General features: G+C 31.5%; 1 protein-coding gene across 1 annotated transcript in view; it reads right to left on the minus strand.

Annotated features, from left to right (window-relative positions):
- The window catches only part of LOC126740218 (5'-3' exoribonuclease 1), a 41,409-nt gene that overhangs the window by 2,350 nt on the left and 15,491 nt on the right, over nucleotides 1-23,568 (minus strand). The window contains exons 9-18 of the mRNA XM_050446153.1: nucleotides 20,531-20,704; nucleotides 20,101-20,391; nucleotides 14,627-14,787; nucleotides 14,443-14,565; nucleotides 14,108-14,384; nucleotides 8,521-8,668; nucleotides 8,179-8,467; nucleotides 5,463-5,652; nucleotides 4,641-5,411; nucleotides 29-256 (exon numbers count right to left, since the gene is read on the minus strand). Coding sequence (XP_050302110.1) covers nucleotides 29-256; nucleotides 4,641-5,411; nucleotides 5,463-5,652; nucleotides 8,179-8,467; nucleotides 8,521-8,668; nucleotides 14,108-14,384; nucleotides 14,443-14,565; nucleotides 14,627-14,787; nucleotides 20,101-20,391; nucleotides 20,531-20,704 — 2,652 coding nt within the window. The remainder of the gene's footprint in view (nucleotides 1-28; nucleotides 257-4,640; nucleotides 5,412-5,462; nucleotides 5,653-8,178; nucleotides 8,468-8,520; nucleotides 8,669-14,107; nucleotides 14,385-14,442; nucleotides 14,566-14,626; nucleotides 14,788-20,100; nucleotides 20,392-20,530; nucleotides 20,705-23,568) is intronic.

Genomic DNA, 23,568 nt, shown 5'->3' on the forward strand with positions numbered 1-23,568 from the left:
TCATTTTCAAGCTAAAACAGTAACTTACAGCGAGCATCTCAAAGGAGACATTAGCGCCCTCCGGTTCAATCTTCGAGATTTGGGGTGCGGGCGGTTCGACCTTTGAAGTCGTACCACTAACGTCATTTTTGTTTTGCTCCTCGGTACTACCGACTTTTAGGAGTTTATTTAGGAAATCTGTATCTACTTTCATCGGCATCGGCGGGATTTTGTTAGTTTCCCTTGTGTTTCTCTTAATTTCAGTGGGAATTTCTCTCTGAAATAAGCATTTCGGTTAATGAGTTTCCCGCTTCCAAGCTAGCTTTTTTTACATTTAAGGTTAATTTTAATTTAACTTGTTTATTATAGAGAAAACAATAATTAATAATATGTAGTGTTTATCTAAACTATATAGAAATTCACACGTCAAAACGGTCTAGGGAACAAGGAAAAAATGTTTTGTTGTTGTCTTTTGTCGCTTATTTAATTGGCTCCAAGATAAATTGTGTTGTGACGTCTTTTCGTTTTGAACCGCAAAATACAGAAAAATCCAAAAATAAAATATTGCGTTACACTTTAGATTTTGAAATAGAAACCCCATTTTTTAAATTTTATTTTTAAAAGTTTTTAGTAACTTTTGTATAATAGGGTTTATACCAATAGTCAATCGTTGTGCAGCTTTTTGATTTTATAAAAAAATTCTAGATATAACCATCTTTTAAAATGACAATAGGACCCAAATTGGAAACTATCGTCCTATTTCTAAAATTTTAATTTTTCCAAACTTTTTCCAATCGATTGTAGCTTGTCAGGTAAGTTTGCAGCCACGAATTTTATGATCCTTGACGAGTTTATTTCAGATGCCTTTGGCGAAGGGGCTCACATATTCTATACCGACTTCCCAAAGGCGTTTGATAGAGTGGACATGAAATCTGAATGGAAAAATTAGCAGCTTTAGGTATTCATGGATCATTACTTTCATAGTTGGGGAGCTATCTGACAGATAGGGTTAAAAATAAAGATTTTTTTTTTTGGGAGAGATTTTTGTAAAGCCTTCATTTCGTAGGGCGGATATATGTTTACAATTCTGTTGATTTGCTTTATAAATTACATATCTGAAGTTTTTGGAGAGTGTCTCATCTTCTATATGCAGATGATTTAAAAATCCTTAGGGTTATGGATTATTAAGGTGCAACGTAACGATTTAAAACTAAAATACATAAATGTAAGATTATGCTTTTTAATAGATATTCGGAGCCAATTTTATTTAATTATAGTCTAGACAACTCTTTTTTGGAACCGGTGACCATCTTTAAAAATTTAGGAGTGTTTTTTGATCAAACTTTAAGTTTTAAAAACCATTATGACTTTATTTCAGATAAAGCACTAAAACTGTGGGGATTGAAACTAAATATGTCTGACTATAACTTATTTTGATATACTGCAATTACTAAACATTTCAATCTTAGAAAATCGTAGGGTTATGCTTGATTTAACTTTTTTATTTTAAATTGTTAATAGCTTGATAGACTGACCAGCTTTCAGGGTTCTTCAGAGAAACACTAGGTGTAGATTTATATTATTTAAAAAGATCAGATAAAATTTGTTGTTTAAATCGGCCAATAAGAATATACTAAACTGGTAATACACCTGATATTCATTTTCTTCCTCCTCTATAAATTCATTTAAAAGGAAAGTTAAAAATATTGATAAATAAAACTTAAAAGGGTCACTGTCCTAATCTGATTTTGTCTCGTTTTGTATAGTCAAATTTTAATAATTGTGTTATGTATTGATCTAGGAAGTATTATATGTTTAATAAACAAGTGGACGAAGACTGTAGGATTTTCATTTTACCTTATATTTATAAGTATTTATAAGTTCTTAAAAAAAACAATTATTGTAAATCTATAGCACATCCGGTAATAAACTAGTCTATTCTATTAACAAAATATTAAAAACAGTCACAATAAAGTCATGAAAAAAAATGTTTGGTATTTATTTTTTTACACTAAAACGGTAAGTCCAGGGATCAAATTTGCTCCAAAATAAATGGATATTTCGAAAATAGTTTTGTATTTTAGAAAAATCAGTGGTGAAACATTTTTTCCTTTAAAAATTGACAGTTCACACCCCGTAAGAATGTCGCTGGTGAAAATTTTTAAAAATCTTGTCGGTGAAAAATTATTACCTTGTCAAATGCTTTTGAAAAATCGGTATCAAACATTATTTCGTATATTTAATTATCAACCTGAAATTAGTTCTTCTTTTACAAAAATCTTATCCATGATTCTCAAAAAGGCTAACACACAAAACAAAACTAAAAATTTAAACAACAAACACTAAGGAACCTTTAAAAGCCATACACAAACTTCACACTACATAAATAAACAACAATTTTTAGGTTATAATATTAAAAAAAACAAAAATTAAAAAGTAGACGCAACAACATAGACTCATCGAGAATTGAACCCGGTACCACAAGATTAGAAAGAAGTAGATCTAATACTAAATTAATTTAAATGTCAACAAGTTAACCAATATAAGCTGAAGATTATGACTAAATAAATAATGGTAGGAAAATGACAAAAAATATATATGATAAAAAATTAATACTAAAAGCCAAATTAAGTTATTAAAAATTAAATTTGGTCCGAAAATAAGCACGTCATTCACACACACGAGAACAGGACTCTTTTTTGCATTTGTAACGTCCATTTTCTCCAGAAGGTTGAAGAAAACCACCTATTTTTAAATTATATGCGTAGTATTTTATATTCGTTTGGATTTGGGTTTCAGCATGTCGCGTCGTCTGGAAAATCTTTTTATTTTTTTTATTGAATAACAACAGTCCTATTCATGGGCCGAGGGTTGTTTGTGTTAGCATTTCTGGGCGTTGCCCTTCCAAGATGTTTAGGTCGAGTGGCGAGGGAAGGGCAGAAAGTAAAACCATCGAGGGTACTACTTTAAAAAAATTGATTGGTATTAAACTCAACGTTAATTATGTATATTTTTGTTTTTTTTCCCATATTTTTGAAAATTGTATTTGATTTGTGTTGAAGTGGTTTTCTGAAGATTTTCTACAGGTTAGTAAATTTAAAACTTATTAGTTTGTTTTTTATTGACAATGTGTAAATACACATATTTTTTTATTAATGTTTATAAATTTAATATTTTACGTAAATAGGAGGAAATAACTTATGCATGTATTTATCTAAAATTGTTTCATGCTGAAGAGAAAATTAATATTTAAAGTGATGGACTGAGATAATTTATTTACTGAATTTTGAGTATATTTTCGATTTTTTTAAATTATTTGTGTGTTTTAAAATTAACCTAGAGCCTTGTTGAATCTAACTAACATTTCGACCCTGACTGGGTGAATATTCAGGCGTAAATCATACCACAGATAAATAAATATATGTTTCGCGAATTTGTCCGTCTTTCTGTGATAATACCTAGAATATTGACTCAACTATTCAACTCATAGCTGGGTAGCCTCCCGTATGGGACCTCAGTACCTTCTAGTGATGGCTGGATAACTAACCCAACTCCCTTCAGTTTTAAATGAATAGTATGTATGAGGAATTAGAAAGGAACAGGAAATAAATTATCTTTATTTTTTTTGGTAACCAAAGGAAGAACCTATTACTCAACATGATTGAATTTTTAGGGAATTGAGATCGAGGGTTTCTCTACCGTGCTCTTTCTCCTCGTGAATTCCAGGCTGAGTACGGTATTATTTTTCTACATAAATAAACTAAATAGGTGTATTATCAAGACTGCATTTTCTTTAATACCATCCTAATAATTCAAATTTCCCTAATTTTGTCTTGTCAAGCGCATCCGAGGTTAGTAAAAGAGAGAGTGATTCTGTTACAAAACACAACGTAGGCAGGGTATTGGTTTCTTATTTATTTATTTTTTTCTCGTTCGATCTTCTCTTATTTATTACAAAAACTTATCTCATCCATCCTTTTGGACGAACCTGGGTTTGTTATACTACAAGGTAAAGCTTCTTACCTTTAGAGCATTCATGAAGCACTTCAGTTCCCACCCTTGGAGAAAAATTATGTGTATAGGTCAGCAAATGGTTAGCAGACGCTGATTTGGTATCAGTGACATTGGTATTTTTATATTTTTTAAAAAACGCTACGTCTTCTTTAAAGGAGTAAACACCTGATTTTGAAAGAATGCTTGCCTTGTCAACTACACTGACCAATTGGTTCTTTAAATTATTTACCGTCTTAAAAGCAATTTTGAAATTTAGAGATGTAAAGAATGTAGCTAAATTTAAGGACACCAATAGTTTAAAAAACCTTATTATCCCTCGTGGATCTAAACTTATTTCTTATGAACTTATTATATAATAATATGTTGTTGCGTCTACTTTTTAATTTTTATTTTTTGTTTTTTTCTTATTACAACCTAAAAATTATTGTTTATTTATGTAGTATGAAGTTTGTGTATAGCTTTTAAAGGTTCCTTAGTATTTTTTATTTAAATTTTTAGTTTTGTTTTAACTAATACTTTATATTAGCCCTAATGATCCTCAAGCTAGAGCAAAACACGTGTAACCTGTGATTATAATGTTGTGAGACCGTAACTTTGTGTTTTCATTAATTCTTCTTCTTTTAATTATTCAAAAAAGTAACACTTACCCAAACTTCTTTGGACACTCCGTTGTCAACCTCGTTTTTTTTCTCCGCTCTCCGCATAAACTGTGGCTTGATAGCGGTCACATTATTATCTCTTATTCTCGTATCCTCGTTACCACTAAAATCGCCCATTTTCTTTACAGCACCCTGCGACCGCTGGGAATCTACAGGTTTGCACTCGCTTCTCCAAGACTCTTCCCTGTTTGGTATTTTTCCGACGTCCCTCCTCATAAACTGAGGTTCAAACAGGTTCTTTGGTGAGTTATTACCGGCCGTTTCCTCGCTCTTTCCTTGGCCAAAAGACGCGAAAGCCGACTCCCTGTTAGTTGAATCGCCCGCATTCAAACCTCTCTGTTGATAATAATATTGATCGGGTATTTTACGGTACGTCGGCTGTTGCATGAACTGATTAAAAAACTTTTGCCCGTTGGTGTTTTGCCACGCTTTCGGTTGGTTTTGTTCTAATTTGATGTCCTTGCCGGTTTTCGCCTGATAAACCCTTAGTCCGTAAGAAATGTTTATGAAAGCCGTTATGGGCAGTCTGTAACCTCTGCCAGGGGAGCAGTTTAGTTGCATTCCGTCTTTAAATGGTTTATCGAAAACTACATCGTACATAGTATCCCGATTGGTTTTTTCTGGCGACTCTGAGATTGCTATAACGGTTCCCTTTAAGCCAAAAGGGACTGAGAACCCTTTGCGAGTGTTTACGATACGATCTAGTAACAGGACTTCGGTGTTTGGATCCGGTGGCAATGTTCCACTTTGAAGTTCCGGCTGTAACGATGCAAATGAGTAAATATGGTTAAAAAAGTAATAAGTATAGACCTTGTAAAGGAAGGAAGGTTTGATGGTCATGGTTACTTTCTTGGAGGGTTTCTTCGGCTGGTTATCCACGATTTTTTCGATTTCCGCCACTATCTCGGGCTCCATCACTTGGCTGTCGCAGGATTGTCGCTCCAGGGTGAATGTGGGAAGAGTTTTGAGGAAAACTTGTAGCTCCTTCATTTTTACGTCCCTAGGAAAGGGAAATTTTGTATTATTTTTTTGAAATATTTGTTGTTTAAGACGTAAAGTTGAAGTTATAAATAGTCATTATTTAAAAGAAAGTTTTTAATTTTAAGAACGATTTAAGAAGGTTTTTTTTTGTGATGCTATACTTTTTAATTTTCTTATAATATTAATTTTATCTTTGAAAGAATGATTAGAATTACAGTCTAAAAATATTGAGAGGGATATTGTTAGACTTTTTTAATCGTAAATTGCAGTTTTGAATGAAACATCAAATCATTTGTCAGCAGGCACGCTAGTAATAATATCATCTACACAGAGACCACCAAAGAGACGTAAGCAACTAGATATAAATTTTTATCCTTTTGTTGTTGCTCTCTTTAATCTGTATATACTGTATTTCGTTCTCTCTCTTCCCTTATGAAAGATGAGCTAAGGTGGCGCCACAATACTAATCTTTCGCAAAGCTAAAATGTATTTAATTATCAGATCACTCAAGAGAAAACGTTCTTCTATCTCAGTCTAAATGAATGCAGAAATACGGGATAGCTTTTGTCCAATTCTCTAGTATTTCTTAAATTATAATTAAGTACGGCAACAGTGCCTACCAATCCCTGCTTTGCTGATTAATTTTGTTTTGTTTTACATCATTAGTTGAGATTTTGGAAAAGTGATTGAATTTTACGTATTTTATTATCCACCGGATTTAGATGAACTTGATTACAGTAGTTAGTAGTTGTAGTTTTTTTTTACAATACAGATTTTGGTGTTTTGACTTGTGTTAGGTACAGAGATATCCTCAATAAGGTAATTCTTAAGCCTGTAGTTAAAATAAATATTCCATGGTGGTGCAAAAGGAAAGATGAGGAGATATTTGCAAAACAAAGAAACAAAAAAAAAAATTAAAAAACTGCAACATAAATAGTCAAATGAATTTAATTTTCTGAAAATTACATGCTTTTATTATTTTTAATTTAGCTGTAATCTTTCTAATAAAAAAAAACTGCATCATAAATAATGAAACATGTGTATATGCATTTGGTACGTACACAAATTCAACAGTATATTCATTAATAATGTAATTATTATAAGAATAAAATTGATTTGAACTTTATCTATTCTTTACCAATTAGTAGAAAAACAGTTTTACCACTTCACCAAATCAATTTCATTTATTCTGGACCTGTTTCACTAACCATATTACCATCTTCAGCAAAACATTGAACCTTTTTTATTTCAAGTGTTACACCAAAGGATATATTTTTTGGCATATTATTATAGTACCGTGATATATAAAACTCTCCTAAATTTTAATTGCATTTATGTATATGCATGTTACTGTTAGCGTCTGTACATTATAAATTATAAAAATAATTAAGAAAATACATGTACATATTATATTTATACCATATACTGAAAATATAATACAAAACGTTTCAGAATTGTATTTAGTTTATTAAATTCCCCAATATAAATTTTATCAAATTGCATTGTTTTAATTAAAGTCTGCCGTCGTTCTGAGCAATTAAAAACATATCAATAATGTTCAGAACTGTCTCAGAACACAATTATTATATTCAGATTTCTGACACATAACGGCTGATTTGAATTAAAATACATAAAAAATAATTGAATGCTTAACAGCAGAGGTTTGAATTCTGGCGGCAAGTGCTATCTGCGCCATCAAAGTTCACCTTTCACGAAGACAGACAAAGATGGAAAATAATCGGATGTTTTATTCGCACACAGTTGCGCGTCTTTTTGGTTGTCTCTGACCAAACCGACGTATCGTTTGAAAAAAGGGTAATTGATCAATGTATGTTTTTTGTAATAATGATAATGATGTCTGAGCAAATAGATGATAAACAATTGCCCATACTTAATCCAAAGACTTGTGGTAAAACTGTTCATTAAAATTGAAATAATTATTTTAAAAAACGAAATCCTACATCCGTCCTTTATTGGGCCCCACTTTCTTGTCAAAATTGCAATGAAAAGGTATGTTGGAATATTTGTAAACAAAGAAATAACATCCAATGATCCTAAGACATAATTTGGAGCTCCCTCTCAAAGGCACCATACTCGATTTTGCAAATAAAAAATCAAGAGGTTTAATTTATTATAAAATGGATTAGTTGAGACAAGTAGTTTGCCATACTCTGTTAAAGAGGTTTTATCAAATACTTGTTGAGTCTTCTTCAACCTATGGAATTACTGCATGTAAAAGTGTCCTATCACTATTCTTTCTTACTCAAACGATTTATTGTGAAAACCATGTTGTTTAAGCATAAGCTGTATAAGTCAAAGACACATTTTATTTATCTTGTCAAAAATATTTAACGTACTTCCGAACGATACAAAAATTGCTTTAAATTATCATAAAATTAAAAATCAATTCACCTGTGGTTAAATGATAATTTTGAAGACATTCGTTATGCAATTTGCTTTAATACTGTAACATATACTATATATAATAACTGTGTACTGTAAGGTTTTCTAACTTATTTTAATAAAAAATCCTGTGTAATCTTACCAGTCGTCACTAAAAATCTGCTCCGCTTTTACATCGTCATTAAAGCCATTACTAGAAAAATAAATAAATATTTCCGGAAACTTGTCAGCGTACTCTCTCAAGAGGTCCGTGCATTTGTCCGTATAGTACCACGTGGTGGCGAATTTCTTAGTATAACCTGGTGTCTCTTTATTTTTCCTATTAAATTTTAAGTCTAGGCCGACGTTGATACTCTTAAAACCTCCCTCGCCGTCCGGCATTTGGACGAATACTGATCCGGTCATTCGACTATAGATAAAGTGAGACATGCCTAAAAAATACAATTTATAATCGTAGTCTCTTGTTGGATTATAATAATCGCACCTAATTGACTAGAAACGGTATTTAAAGTCTTGTAACTACGCACAACTTCTTCTTTGAGGGCTTTAATACTGTCGAAGTTCGGTTCTTCGGTGATGGCCACGCAAACTTTCACTCTACCAGTTTTGGTGGCTTCTTTACTGTCCACCACCTAAAATATTTTATTTATTTTATTAATGGTGCCTGAATTTAAATCTGCACCATGGTTAATTCTCATATTCTTGATGATACGAAATTGATAAATTTTGTTATGCTGATTAAGTTGAAAGTTGTACTTTTAACGTATGCAGTTAAAAATATCTTTTAGACACAACAAATAAAATAATATGATGCAACTTTTGCATGGAAATGAAGACACAGTTATAGTGGCCAAGGGCATATTTAGTACAAAATAAAACTTCGGTTAGTAAAAGGTAATATTTGTTAAATGAACTTGGAACTATTTAAAAATTTGTACTAAAAACACCTTGCAATTCTCCCTATTACCATATTTTTTTATTAAGTAAAGACACTTTAAAACATTCTTGGTAATGCATAACCTCTGGCCACACTTAAGGTGTCTTAAATTTAATAATTAAAAAATTGATAAAAAAATGTTGAAAGGAGATGATATTTACTTATTTATCAACGGATTATTGCCCAATACTGAAAAATTTATAAAAAAATAAACAAGTGAATTTAAAATCAATAATATTGTTATATAATGCAAACATCATTAATATTATTATATAATGCATTCGTTAAACCTACTATAGATTATGCGACAGTAACCTGGAATCCGATGTATCACAAATATATTGACCAAATTGAAAGGGTACAACGCAAGTTTGTAAATATAGTAAATTTCCGCTTTAATAGACAAAGACATTTTTTTACTTACTTAAAGTTTTATGGTATGAAGCGCTTAGAGAGTAGTAGAAACAATTTTGATTTATTAATAATTTATTAGACTGCCTCTGCCTGGAAAATTTACATATCAACGTTAATCCTTATATTTTGCGTAATAGATCGACCTTTAGCATCTCAAGATATTCTTCAAACTATTTGTCTAACTCTCCATTGTTCAGATGCGCCCGTAGTGTTAATAATTTTCAAGAAACTAATTTGAATAATGATATATTTTTCTCCAGTATGGCTTCATTTAAGAAATTCTACCTAATTTCGCAAGGAACGATAAATATTGTCCTATTTTTCCTATTGTCATTATTCATATGTATGTATATATACTTCTTTATTGTTTATAAGAGATACTATTAAATAAGTTAGGTTTATATTACTTGGTATATTTGTTAGGTTTGGTGAAAATGTAATGTTTGGCAAAGCTCTTACTTGTATTTAAATTCATAAGATATTTTGTGCTTTCCTGTTATTGGATTGCTTAGTCTATCTGTAGGAGAGCCTTGTACTTAAATAAATAAAATAAAAGATTAACCTCTATATCATGATAAATTTTTAAACAACATGAAATAATTGACTATTAAAATGACAAAAAAAATTACTAGGAGCCTTGTTTTAGGGAAAAAAGTGATTTTGTATGAGAAAAGTCGGATTTAACGATTGACCAGAGTGTTATGCCAGTTTTAGTTTTTTTGCCTATTTCTCATTAAAGCTTCTCTATCCACATCGGCATATACTAATAATGAAACATAAAATCGAATCAACTGAAACTTTGCTTCTTTAATTGCTGTCATGTATGTCTAGGATGATCCAAAATGAATAAAACAGGATCCAAAATGTTAAAAAATCTCAAATTATTCAAGTTCAAATCGTTCAATCAAAACGTTAAAATCGTCTCTAAAATTTATTTAGGGAATAAAAATACTGTTTCGTACAAAGTATTAGATGTAAAATGGCTGGACATGAAAAACCGTAGAGGATGGTATTCTCTACATATTTTTCATAAAATAATAAAAGCTAAGATCCTTCCATATTAAACAAACATAATTTAATATAGAACGGATGTACCCAATCTAAATTTCAGATTTTAGAAGGACTTCAAGCTGAATTATTGATTTTATTTATTAAACATAATTAAAAGTAATTAAGGTAAAATGACAAAAAAATTAAATTAAAAAAAAAACTATAATAACAAACAGATTGGTAACATAGAATCAAACCCTAGGGCGTATATCCAATACCAATTTTAAACCTTTGATGATGGACACCACTGTGTCGGAAACATGTAGGGAATTTTAAATAACTAAATGCTTAATAAATAAGTGGAGGGAGACTGCAGGATTTTCATTTTACCTTAACCTACGACTCCACTGCAAGTATGGACTATTTCTTTACTAAAAGTAATTGTCAATATTTTCTAAATTCTCGAAAGAAGACTGATTAAATTACTCAAGCCTTGAATTGATTTTTGAGATCGCACCAAAAACGTCTTGCAAAACCTAAATTTGTAGTCTTTTGGTAGAAGATCCTTTTATAATTGCACATTTCCCAGAGCAGTAACTTCTTGGATTGATCAATCATCGAATCAGTTTTAGGATAAATTTCAATTGGAATCTTGGTCAGTACTTGAATCCGTGATTTGGATGAAACCCAGGCACTGTTGGGTCTCAACATGTTACTACAAAAATGTCGTGACCAGCGCAAGGACATTTTTGTGTGTTTCGTTGATTCACAAGAAGGCCTTTGAGAGATTACAACATAGAAAGCTTGTTAAAGAAAAATTTATACGGGAGACAGAAAGTAGCAGTACGACTAAACGGAAAGCTTACAGAAAAAAGTCAAATACAAGTTAGGGGAGAATATATAAATACGATACGATATGCCGACGACACTGAAGAAGATCTGCAACATCTACTAAACTATGTAAACGCATATGGACAAGAAATGGGACTCAACATAAATATTAACAAGATAAAATATCGAGAGAAGCGAAGAAGTAAGCTCTGATATACTATATTTAAACTGCCAAGGCTACCTAAACAATAAGGATAGTATTATCTTGACCAATAAGACTAGTATTATATGACTCATGTGTCAGAGGAAATCGAGCTATATGAACCTGGCATTAATCGGAATAATTTATATTATCAGTTCTTTTCTATTTCTTATAAACCATAGATCTCTAACCTTTCTCAATGAATTACATTATAAAACGGGTACCATATGGAAGAACATTAAGGAAAGGTATAGAAGTCCTTGATGCTGCGCTCACTAAGGCCCAACATGTGTTTTTTTAATTGAGAGCCAATAATAAAGATGGTCCTGTAATATGATAAATCTGATTTAAAGTATTTCTTCCTCGACTAAAGATCATTCAATGATACTTATTAATATTAAGCTGCATTCCATTTTGATGATTTTATAGATGAACAAAGTAGTATTTTTGGTAGTAAAAAAAGTGAATGTGATATACCTGGTGAAGTTTACTAAAATGGTATCTCAGTCACTGGTACGAAAAAGATTGCTGATATATTTGCACCATATTTTAGCTCGGTTTTTATAAAAGATATACCTACAGTGGTTGCCAAAAAAAAATAAGAGTATTAGAATAATTGCCAAAAAATATTTTTTAGAATACTCTTATTTTTATCCATTTTTATTTAAATAATATTTTTATTTTGTTACGGTAATAAGAATAAATTTTGAATCTTAGGGTTTTATTTTTGTTTAAGACCCTTCCTGTCGTTCAACAAAATAACTGTTAAGTAAATAAACAACAGTATAAGGTTTACATTTAGTAATAAGTTTTTTTTTAATTATACACGAAAAATGACTTTAGTCTTATTTTTTTGCCATAACTGTATATATCCTGATAAAATCAAGGCAGCAAGGTTACCCCGTTATTTAAAAAAGGTGCAAAGAATGACATAATTAACTAGAAACCTGTTACTATCTTAAATGCAGTTTCTAACGTGTTTGAGATGGCATTGTTTAATAGGTTGTATGAAGATGTTAAGTTTCATATATCATTGTTCGGTTATTGGAATATCACAAATTTTTCTTTTTGCAGACGATTTTAAAATATACTGTGTAATTAGTACTAGGTGATTGTGTTTGTTTACAAAATAACTCGAATTACAAACATTCTGAATGTTAATCATATACTTATAGCGATTCAGAAAAAAGAGACTTGGGTTGAACTGTAATATGATCTTTAAAGATCACATGGGTAATATGGTAAATGAGGCACACAAAACAATGGGCTTCATCATTAGATCTACGAAAGGTTTTAAGGTTAAATGTTGTCTGAAACTTTTTGATGGTTTCATATTACTAATATTAGATATCGATTCAAACTACAGAACACGTACAGAGTAAATTTTTGAAATACATGTTTCATAAAAAATTTGGATATTATCCACACCAAGGGTATGAGCCCGTTTAGTTTTGAAGCAATTATACCTCGGCGGAATAAAACTTATCTTGTTTATATGTATAAATTATTAACAAATAAAATCAATTCTCAAAAACTTCTTTCAGTACTCCCTTCTTTTGTAAACAAACAAGAAATACAAGACAAAAAAAGACTTTCCATCTGGAATTTCCCGGAAGCAATATTTTTAAGAATTCAACGATTTGTTAAATGTGTATATATTTTAATTATTTTGCTACTGATTTAGATTTGGATATAATTAGTTTAAATACCTCTGGAAAACCAATAAGACACTTATTAGTTTATGTTTTTATTAATGTCATTAAAAGCAAAAACACAAAATCTACAGCATCACAGAATGTTTGTTGAATGAATTCTTTGATGCTGCAGATTTTGTGTTTTTGCCTTTTATAAAACGTATGACCAGCATCTATGGGAAAATGGATGAATTTTCCGAGTTTAATATCATTAAGTTAATTTGTTTTTAATTATAAAAATAGGTTAATCTAATTTGTTCTTGCTTTAGTTAATATGTATTAAAGATGTTGTAGTTGGTATATGTAGTTGGCCTCTGTTTATTGATACTATTATGATAAATAAATATAAATTATTATTATATTTGTATTCTTTGGATTGCACACGATAACAGTTGTCACATTTTCTGAAATGCCCTCCGTAATAAAATTCAGTTTACATTTGAAATGGAAAGCAACGCCTTTTTTGCCTTTTTTTAGACCTCTAGTTAACAAGAAAATAATATAATCGAAAATCGAGTTTGAAATATAGAGAAAGGACTCTTTTATTTTTCCAGCTTTTTATATCGCTAAATCATCCCTTTATATCGCCAAGCATTTAATAGAGATTTCTGCGCAATTTAAGCAATTAATGAAAAGAGGTTTTTTTCTATCAAAACCATAAATAAGATCTACTATCAGTTCGTGAATATGTAAATTTTCCCAGGTATATGAAATTAAATGCCCAGAGTTAAATGACCTACATAAATGCCCTATAGTTTATGAAGGTCAGTCAGCATAAAAATTTCTCAATGCTTTAAGGAGCATAAATAACAATTTTGAAAATATAACAGCGATTTACTTAATAAAGAACTTTAATTAAAAAAATATATATTTTTTTATCATTTATGAAAGAAAATCGCTCTTTGATAACAGATTGGAACCTCTAACAATACTTATGGCAGCTCTGTTTACGCATTAACACGATTTTCATAAAAAACATACAGTTAAAAAAAATCAAACTTACAATTCCTTGTGCTCCATAATAAGGGTGACTTAAAGTAAAACATGTCGCGCCCTCCGGAAAAACGTCTTGCAAGTTCCTAAACAGGCTCATATGAGAGTCGTACGATGCGATGTTCGAAACCACCGTTTGCAGCGGGTAGCAGGCCGTCATATCGGAAAATTGTTTTTCTAGAGTAAGTCGACCGTTGGGCGAGAAAACGTATTTTCTTCCGGTCATCACTTGGACGTGGCATAAAATTTTAACCGGGCCCACTTCTATTCCCAAACGGTTTTTATACCTAAAACATTCCTTATATATTACCTATCACATACCTACACTTTAATTTGAAAAGTTACCGTTCAATAACGCCAGCCGATTGGGCTCTCAGCAGGCTCCGATCAGTGATTTCCTCCGTGTTATATTGGTTTGAACCTCCCATGCTTATATACCGGATTTTGCTATTTGTTATCGCAACCACCCTGTAAAACATGTAAATACATACTAATGTGCCCTAAATAATGTTTTTTTAAACATGATTACCTGCCTTCTATCATATGAGGCCAATTGATAAACACATTCTCACCAAGCAACTCTACGGGAATGTCATCCTCGTCGATTTCATCGTAAATCAACTTTATCGTCATGTTTTCGTATCTACTGGGTTGCTCGAACACTTTTACTTTGCCTTTTTGAAGTTCCGACTATAGACGATCATAGTTATTTATGTAACAAGTGCGTAATAAAAACGGAAAATTTATCGCAGTCATTTTATTATTTTTCAGGAAGCCATTCATTTAAGGCCACTGAAATCATGTAATTTATTTCTTTTAGAGAATTAAAGGCATTTTTCTAGATTACGGGATTCTTAAAGCAACTTTCAATTTTATTCCAAGGATTTACACTAAATTTGTGTTCTTGAAATTATATTTAAAACCATTATATTTTTATTGGGCATTATTGGAGTAAGAAAACGTTAAATGCCAATTCCATTCTAAACATATAATAATGATATTTTGCACGAGAACCAATCCAATTTATTTGGCAGCGCTTTGTGTATAAATATATATTAGTATGTTTAACTGGAACACAAATCTCAATAGCAAAATAGAGAGTATTTAAGAAAATATCAATATCTTGATCTAAAGCAATATGCAAATTCATGCTAGCAAGGTAACTATCAATAGCAACATACTGACAGTTTCCATAATCATAATAATAAAGATCATACTTAAGATCTAAATAACAATTAATAGAAATACTTATTTTATAAGCAGGATGGTGGTTTAAAGCTGGCGATAAATTTAGACTTTGGCATATATCGTGGGCGTACAAGCAAAACCGTATAAGTCCATAAAAGTGAATTGTGAGAAAAATGGAAAAAAAGATTTTAATTTGCCTGTAAAAGTTGTTTTTGAATATGTGATATTTTAAAGCTGTAGACATGATTTGTTAGCTTTTTTTTAATGATAATTTATCAGTTAAACACCTATATCATCTTTCAAGTTTTTTTTTATTTTACGTTTTTTACATACAGGTTGGACTTACATTTTTTTTTCTGATAAATTTATTTATTTTGTTGGACATAAGTGATTAATGGTAAATCATCGTCATCATCACTACTGTCTGATTCGACCAAGTGTTCTGGTGCATTTGTGGATGTTGGCAAAGAATTGTACCATCCATGGAATTCGGCCGGAATTATATTGTTATGGCACAGTTTTAGAAGATCCTCTTTCTTCTTTTCAGTGATTGGCAGTTGCTTGCTGTATAATGGTTTTAAGACCTTCGGAAAAGTTGGGGTTTTCCCCCTTCCAAAAATATTAATATACTTATAAGGGTCAGAATGCATGTATTTAAATTCAATTATGCCTGGCTTGTCTTTTGAGTAACGTAATGATTTCATTAGTAACCAATTGACTGTGTTTCCTTCTGTATCTTTACTCTTATTTCGAAGTATTTTTACAGATAAAGCCTTTAGATCATAGAAGTCATTAAAGTTTAATTCTTGGACATTGTATGGTTAACTTTTTTGTTTTTATTTCTGTTTGATCTGGCGAGTCTAAAAATATTAAGCCAATCTTGAATTGTGTAAACTGGTACATATTTCTTTGCATGTTCAATTGAGCTATGCATGGAGTCCACCTCCATGTAGGAATGCCCACTTTCCATAAAATTATGTTGAATAACTTGAAGGTGCGTAACCTGCACTAAATAAAGCAGTAAAGCTGCAACATGTTGGTTGCGGTTCTGTCCTCCACATGTATCGGACCAGAGTGACACCCGATTTACATGCAGAGGCAGGTGTGTTAAGTATTCAAACAAACAAGTGCCTATTTCTGAACTTCCTCGTTTTCCGTTAATCTCAGTCCAGTAATAACAGTTGGCATCATTTGGAGGGGCCGAGTTATAAATAGTAAGGTTGAAAACACATAGTTTTCTTGAGTAGTACATGGGGCTTACGTCGGAGCAGGGTATTTGAAGGACTGTCTGCAAATCAAAAGTTGCTGAAATAAATGTCGGGTCGTTAAGAGCGCATATTTTGTCCTTTTCTTTGGCAGAGTAGCAATCCCTTTTACGACTTTCATGTCTTTCAAATTTTTCAATATCGGTCTGACTCTCATCAATCATAAATGGACTTACAGGTTTTTTCCTGTTTAAACTTGTCTCATGCTCCTAATAAAAATCGCTTAAGTGCACATAACTGATTTATTTTGTTCAAAATTAAAATATTTTGGACTTAGGCAAATACATGTGGCCTATATCTTTTAAAGTATGGGGAAAATGGACTTAAATGATTGTTGACTTGATGAGAAATCATCGCGCGGACTTAGTGGTACGAAAAACTCAAGTTCGTCAAAAAGTGGACTTAAAGGGATTTGCTTGTACGACCACGATATAGACTTCAACTTCAGACAAACCTGAGAAAAACAGATCAAGAATTGTTTCAAACAACTTCAGCAAATTATTCACCTGCTTAAGATTAAGATAGTTACAACAACTACATAGCACAATTGCATACAATATAGACAATGATAGATATCAATGATGCAGTAATGGGTTTTTAAGAAATAATTAAAGGTACTTTTAAAAAATGTGTTCCCTTATCTAGGCAAATTGGTAGAGTTTTCCTGTTTGGTATAATGCAGCCGTTATTCAGCTTCTTAGAACTAAGGAACATTTATCTGGTAGGTACAAAAACTAAGGCAAATTATTGGTTTATATAGTACAAAATATTATGTTATTAAATACAAGGAGTATATGTTGAAGGTTTAGACTGTCTTGACTACTGATTTTTAGAGTTTTATCAAGAGTCATAGAAATAAATCTACTTTGGTGATCTCTTTTCTCTACTCCTGAATGACTTCCTGGAAGCTCATTTCGACTATTTTTGTTATGATATTGAGAATGACGTTAAATAGTGCTATTGGCTTTGGTATTCCAGGATATTAAACTTCGTCTTAAAACATCAACCTTCCCCAGTGAATGGAAAGTTAGTAAATTCCCATTTTTAAGGTTGGTTCACGGGAGGTGGTAAAATATAGACCAATTTCAATTATTAGTTCTATTTCTAAGGTGTCGGAGATTGTTCCTTTTGAAAAGCTATATGGGGATATTAGACATCATATATCTCAGCAACAACATGGTTTCCTACCGCAAAAATCAACATTATCTTCAATGCTTGTAGGATTTTTAACTTCTTAAACCCTGACATTACCAAATCTCCGAATATATATATTTTTAAAAGGAGACTTAAGAGCTGTCTACTTGAGAAAAACTGCTATAATTTAAATGAATTTTTTTCTTGGCTGTACATGTGGATATTGACTGTACAATGGTACTAAGTTTGTACATATAGGTACAAACTTAATTTTTATATTATTAGAATAGAACTTCCCTTAATTCACTAAACAAAGATTCCGAAGTTGACGTATTCATCGACTTCGAAAAGGCTTTTGAAAAAATTAAACACACTGTCATAATTAATGCCCTTCAACGAGAGAATTTAGCCCCTTCTCTTATTATGCGGTTGTCTTATTTGTCAGAAAAGCAAAATATTGTGGAGAACGATAGTTTTAGGTAAAATCCTTATCCTAGTGATTCCCGTCTTCCCCAGGGGTCAAATTTGGGACCATTGCAAGACATGCAAATATTCTATTGCCCTTTTGTTCGCAGATGACTTCAAACTGTTCTCTGAAATTAATGGACATGACAGCAAGTGCGATCTTTTACAGAATAATCTTAATAGAGTGGTTGATTAATAAGTGGAAAATAATTTTTCTTTCAATACACAGAAATGCACCACTATGAGTATTAAATTGAATAAAAACGTTCAGAGAAATGTGTAAAAGTTTGATGGTTCACCTCTACCTGCTACCTCTAGCCAGAAATACCTGGGTGTAATATTTGATGCTGGTTTAACCGTTGCTGATGCTATGTTATTAGAGCCACTAAGAATTTTCACCAACGTGTGAAAGTCTTTCTTTGAAAGTCTCTATTATATGGAATCTGAAATGTAATACTTAGGTTAACTTTATTGAACGTATCCAAAGAAAGTTTCTTGAATGCTCATATTTTAATAAGTTTGGTTCCTACCCAGAAAGGCGCTTTGATAAATGGATTCATGCTTTATATGTTTGAGTGTGTATCTATGGAAAACAGAAGGATAAAAACATGTATCACATTTCTCTTTAAAACTATTAGAAATGAGGTATAATCCACCTCATCACCCCAGGATTTTACTGGACTAGAATTTAAAGCTGGAAGTACTAGATCAAGAAACAGTTAAGTCGATTTTGCTCGTATTAATGATCCTTCACCTATATCTCAAAAAGATTTATATCTCAAAAAATCCTAACTCTTTTTTCTCTTTTTATCTTAGAAACAGCTACTCTTATTCATAAATGTCCTAAACCTCCCTCTAACACTAGTCATATGACTCGCCAGGTTAACGATTTTCCCTTACCAATCCCGACATCCTCCCTCACCAAGAACTCACTTATATACCTTAGCAAAAAAATTTACAACCATGTTCCTCTATGTATCAGACAAATTTTAGAAGTTAAGAGATTCAAAAAGGAATTAAAATCACTTTTATTATCCAGGGCATATTATAGCCTTGACGATTTTTTTAATGATTCCTTTTAACCTGTGCTCTGACATCATTTTAGTGTTTTAGTTTTGTTTCCTGTTAAATAATTTAATTTACTTCTTCTAAATTCTGTTTTATTGACAGCTTTACTTATTTTTTAATGAAATTTATCAAAAAGATGCTTTTTTTTTTCTCAATCTGTTTTGTTATGATTAATTTTGGTAATGTGTGTAAATTTTATGGTAAAGTGTTTTAGATGTTATGTTTGTATGAAATTTGAAATTTAAAGTAAATTTGGAATTTTTTAGTTTTTAGGATGCTTGTACACAAGATTTTGTTGTCTTACGTAATATAGCACATGTTCTTTCTTTCTTTCTTTCTATATACATATAAAATATGTACCTTATTCGATGTCTACATTTTGATATTTACCAAATTTCTCTGAATTAATTCAAAATTGAAATGATTAGTAGGCTTTATAAACACTCAATCGGCAATGTTACCTTAGAACAGTGATTTAATGACTGTCATCTTTTTGTAATACTGACTTAGAATCTATTTAGTTGTAAATTATTACTTATAAGTATATATAATATATATTCTTACTGTATTTTTATATCTGTTATATTTTCAGTTTGATATCTGTATTTAGCAATCTTTGCAACAAGTAGATAAATAAATAAATAAAGAATGAACAACAAATTTTATAACTAATAGTTTGCTTACGCTTTTATGAATTTGACTAATCAATAATCCAGAAAACACTACTTTTTCGGAATTAACGAAACATTACACTTTAATATGATATATAACTCAAATCAAAATATTTTGTATAACTCGTCAATTCGCGGTACGAAACTTAATTTTTTAGATTTTACTGGTTTAAAAACACCTTAAATAAATCCATATAAAAAATGTCACTCACCGTGAATTTCAAATGCTTTAAAGTGGGAAACCCAGGATAGTAAATATCGGTGAGCGCCCCCGGGTATTTTCCCTTAACCAATTTATCTTTCGGCACCTGTAAACTCTCAATGGTGATCGGTTCGATTTTGCAACGGGTGCGTCTTATAGGAGATCTATAATCAGGCGGCTGGTACTCTCCCCGATCCTCTTCTGTATGCGTGTATTGCAGCATCGGTCCGTGAGTGTTTCTCTTTACTTCTTCTGGGGTGAGTTCATCGTTGCATGGGCTCATAGCATCCAAAAGGAGTTTCTGAAGGAATAATGGTTTTTTTTTGTGTGAGGTCTAATTAGCGTTATTTAAGACAATATTTAGGGGTTTATCCTAGTATTTTAACTCCTAAAGGTATGGCAGCACATTCGTGTAAATGTTGCAAAAATACTTAGCGTACCTCGTCCATAAACGGTATCAAAACAACCGCTTCCCACTCCTGCCTTTTGCCATTTTTATCCGTTTGGAACTCCTCGGGGTAATACTTGCTAATAATCGAGCTGTCATCCGTCATTAAACGATGGTACGGCTGTGGTAACAGCCCCTTACTCGCCACCGGTAATACTGCCAACAACTGCAAATAATAAAATCTCAAAATTGGGAGGTAAAATGGGAGGTTATGTCAGAATCATATGTTTACTAAAATTTAATTCTTAAATTTTCATTAGTAATGGTATATAGAAAATTTCAGTGAAGTGTGCATTTTGTGATCCTTGCTGTCCTGTAGGCCATCAATGATAAGTTTTTGGATAAGTTTTGGTTTTTCAAAAATGAGGTTAGAACCTGAAATAATATGGATAACTTATGTAAAACATGTAATCAAACTATTGAAGGTTCAAAAACGGTGTGTTGTGATGGTTGTCATATTATTATACATCCCTTGGAACGTCCCTTGGGTGTACAGGGTTGAATGCATCGGAACTCAGAGCTGAGTTGTTATTCATAAACGCACTATGTGTTTTTTTTTTGAGATGATGTAGAGATGCTTTTAAGAATATGGCTGCCCTTTTGCAACAAATTGGAGAGTTGAAGTGAGAGGTGAAATAAAAAATGAGCTTCAAATTGTCAATCATCATTAGAAATGCAACCATGGTGATTTTGAAATTAATAGGAAGTTTTTAACGGTTTAATAGCTGTAATAATGGACAATCAGATCAAGAAACTTATTTATACTGTAATAAGAAACTTTATACTGTAAAAGAATCAGGTAGTGATGAATTATCTGGGAGAACCGAAGATGATAAGACAGTTGTGCATTAAGTGTTTGAAGCATTGAATATCAGTCTTGGAGGTATCAATAAAGTAGAAAAGTTACTTCGCATAGGTAAGAGGAAAGAAAATTCTTCTAAGCCACTGATGTTATCTCTTCTGATTCATCCTGTATTAAGGAACTGTTAAAAGCCAAGAAAAAAATGATGGCATTCTTATTTCCAGATAAACTCCGATCAGCCTACAATACAGAAAGAACAGTATAAAAAAACTTTAGCAGAACTTGAAGCCAAAATGCAGGAATTAAAAGAATTTTGTAATTCGTTACATCAATGGCTGTCCTAAGGTTATAAAAAATGATCGACAAATGTACAGAAAAAAATAGATAATACCCCATATATTACCAGAATGTTAGCTGAATGAAAATTAAAATCTCAGATTTTAGTATGGCAGTAAATTCTTCAAATTATATTGTGTTTATTACAGAAAGCTGGCGAAACAAGTTGCAGTAACTAAAACATATTTAGTGCTAATCGTTTACATAGAAAAAGAGAGGGAGTCTGTTAGTGGTCATGTTGAAGAATTAATTAAACAATTGTTTATGGTACGTAAGTTCTTGAGCACCGAATTTATTTTAGGGGATATTTACAGTAGTGGCCATAATTATAGCAACAAGTACATTTTTCCTTCAAGTTATATGATGTGGTAGATTAGAAAAAAACTGGTATATATTATGATGTATTTTTTACAAAGCTTTTTATTTATGTTTATTTTTTTGTTACTTTATAAAAGAAATAAAAAATGGGAATTTTTTTTAGGAAACGGGTTGGACAAAATTATAGCAACACATTTTAGAAAAATCAATTTATTTATTCTCCAAAGTCAAAATAAGATTACAATACAATAATATTCTTCAGTATTTAGTATAGTACCCTTTAGCCCTTATAACAGCAATGCATCTTTTTGGCATGGATAAAATAAGTTTGTTTATAACATCATGATCGATTGACAACCAAGTATCCTAAAGAGCTTCGAAAAGTTCTCCAGCATTTTTGAAATTCCTGGTTCTATACCTGTTATCCACAATTTCCCAAAGATTTTCTATTGGATTTAAATCCGGAGATTGGGAGGGCCACTTCATAACATTAATTTTTTCATCATGGAGAAACTCTTTTATTAGCCTTGAAGAATGTTTTGAATCATTGTCATGTTGAAATTGATATAACAGCGGCATATTTTCTTCAGAATAGGGTAACATAACATTCTTTAATATATCCTTGTACATAAATCGATCCATAATCCCTTCTATTCTGTGAAGAGGTCCCATACCATACCCCGAAAAACAGCCCCACACTAAAACTGAACCACCACCATGCTTAACTGTAGGAGAAGTGTACCGATGATTAAATCTTTTGCCTACAGGACGTCGAACGTATGCAGCACCATCACCTTTAAATAAATTGAATTTTGATTCATCGCTGAAAATAACCCTGCGCCACTGATCAATAGTCCATCCCTGGTGTTCTCGAGCAAACTCAAGTCGGGCCTTCACGTTCTTCTTGGAAATAAGAGGCTTTTTTGCTGGTCTGCGTCCAAACAACTTATTTTCAAATAGACGCCGCCTTATGGATCGTTCACTAAGATCGGAACACCCACTGCCATCCAAAAGCCCTTTAATTTTTGAAGAGGACAAAAATGGGTTTTGCCTGGAAATCCGAACAATCATTTTGTCACTCTTTTTTGAAGTTTTCCGGGGACGTCCCGAATTTTTTTTGGGTACTACCAGCCCTGTGTTATTGTATCTTTTCACTATACGTGATACAACTGATCTGTGAAGAGCAAAATTTTTTGCAATGGATGACTGTTTGATGCCTGACTTATACTGATTAATTATAAGTTGCCTCACTTCAACAGACACGGTTTTACCACGACTCATACTGTTATTTAAATAAGTTAATACCAAGAAATCACAATATACATTGTTTCAATATTGCACTTCAACAGATTGAAAGAGCACTAAATTTCAAATGTTGCTATAATTATGACCAGGTGAAATATTTGCAATTACAAATATTTATTGTCAGTAAAAAAACAGGTAGGCTTTTTTTTATTTGAATGAGAAATTTTGTTTAAATATTAAGAGGCCATCTAAACCAGTGGCGTACTTTTGCGATTAAAACATACATATAATAGTTATTATTAAATATTAGTAAAATTCAGATTTGTTGC

Source organism: Anthonomus grandis, chromosome 9 (assembly GCF_022605725.1).
Source record: "Anthonomus grandis grandis chromosome 9, icAntGran1.3, whole genome shotgun sequence".
Lineage (NCBI taxonomy): Eukaryota > Metazoa > Arthropoda > Insecta > Coleoptera > Curculionidae > Anthonomus > Anthonomus grandis.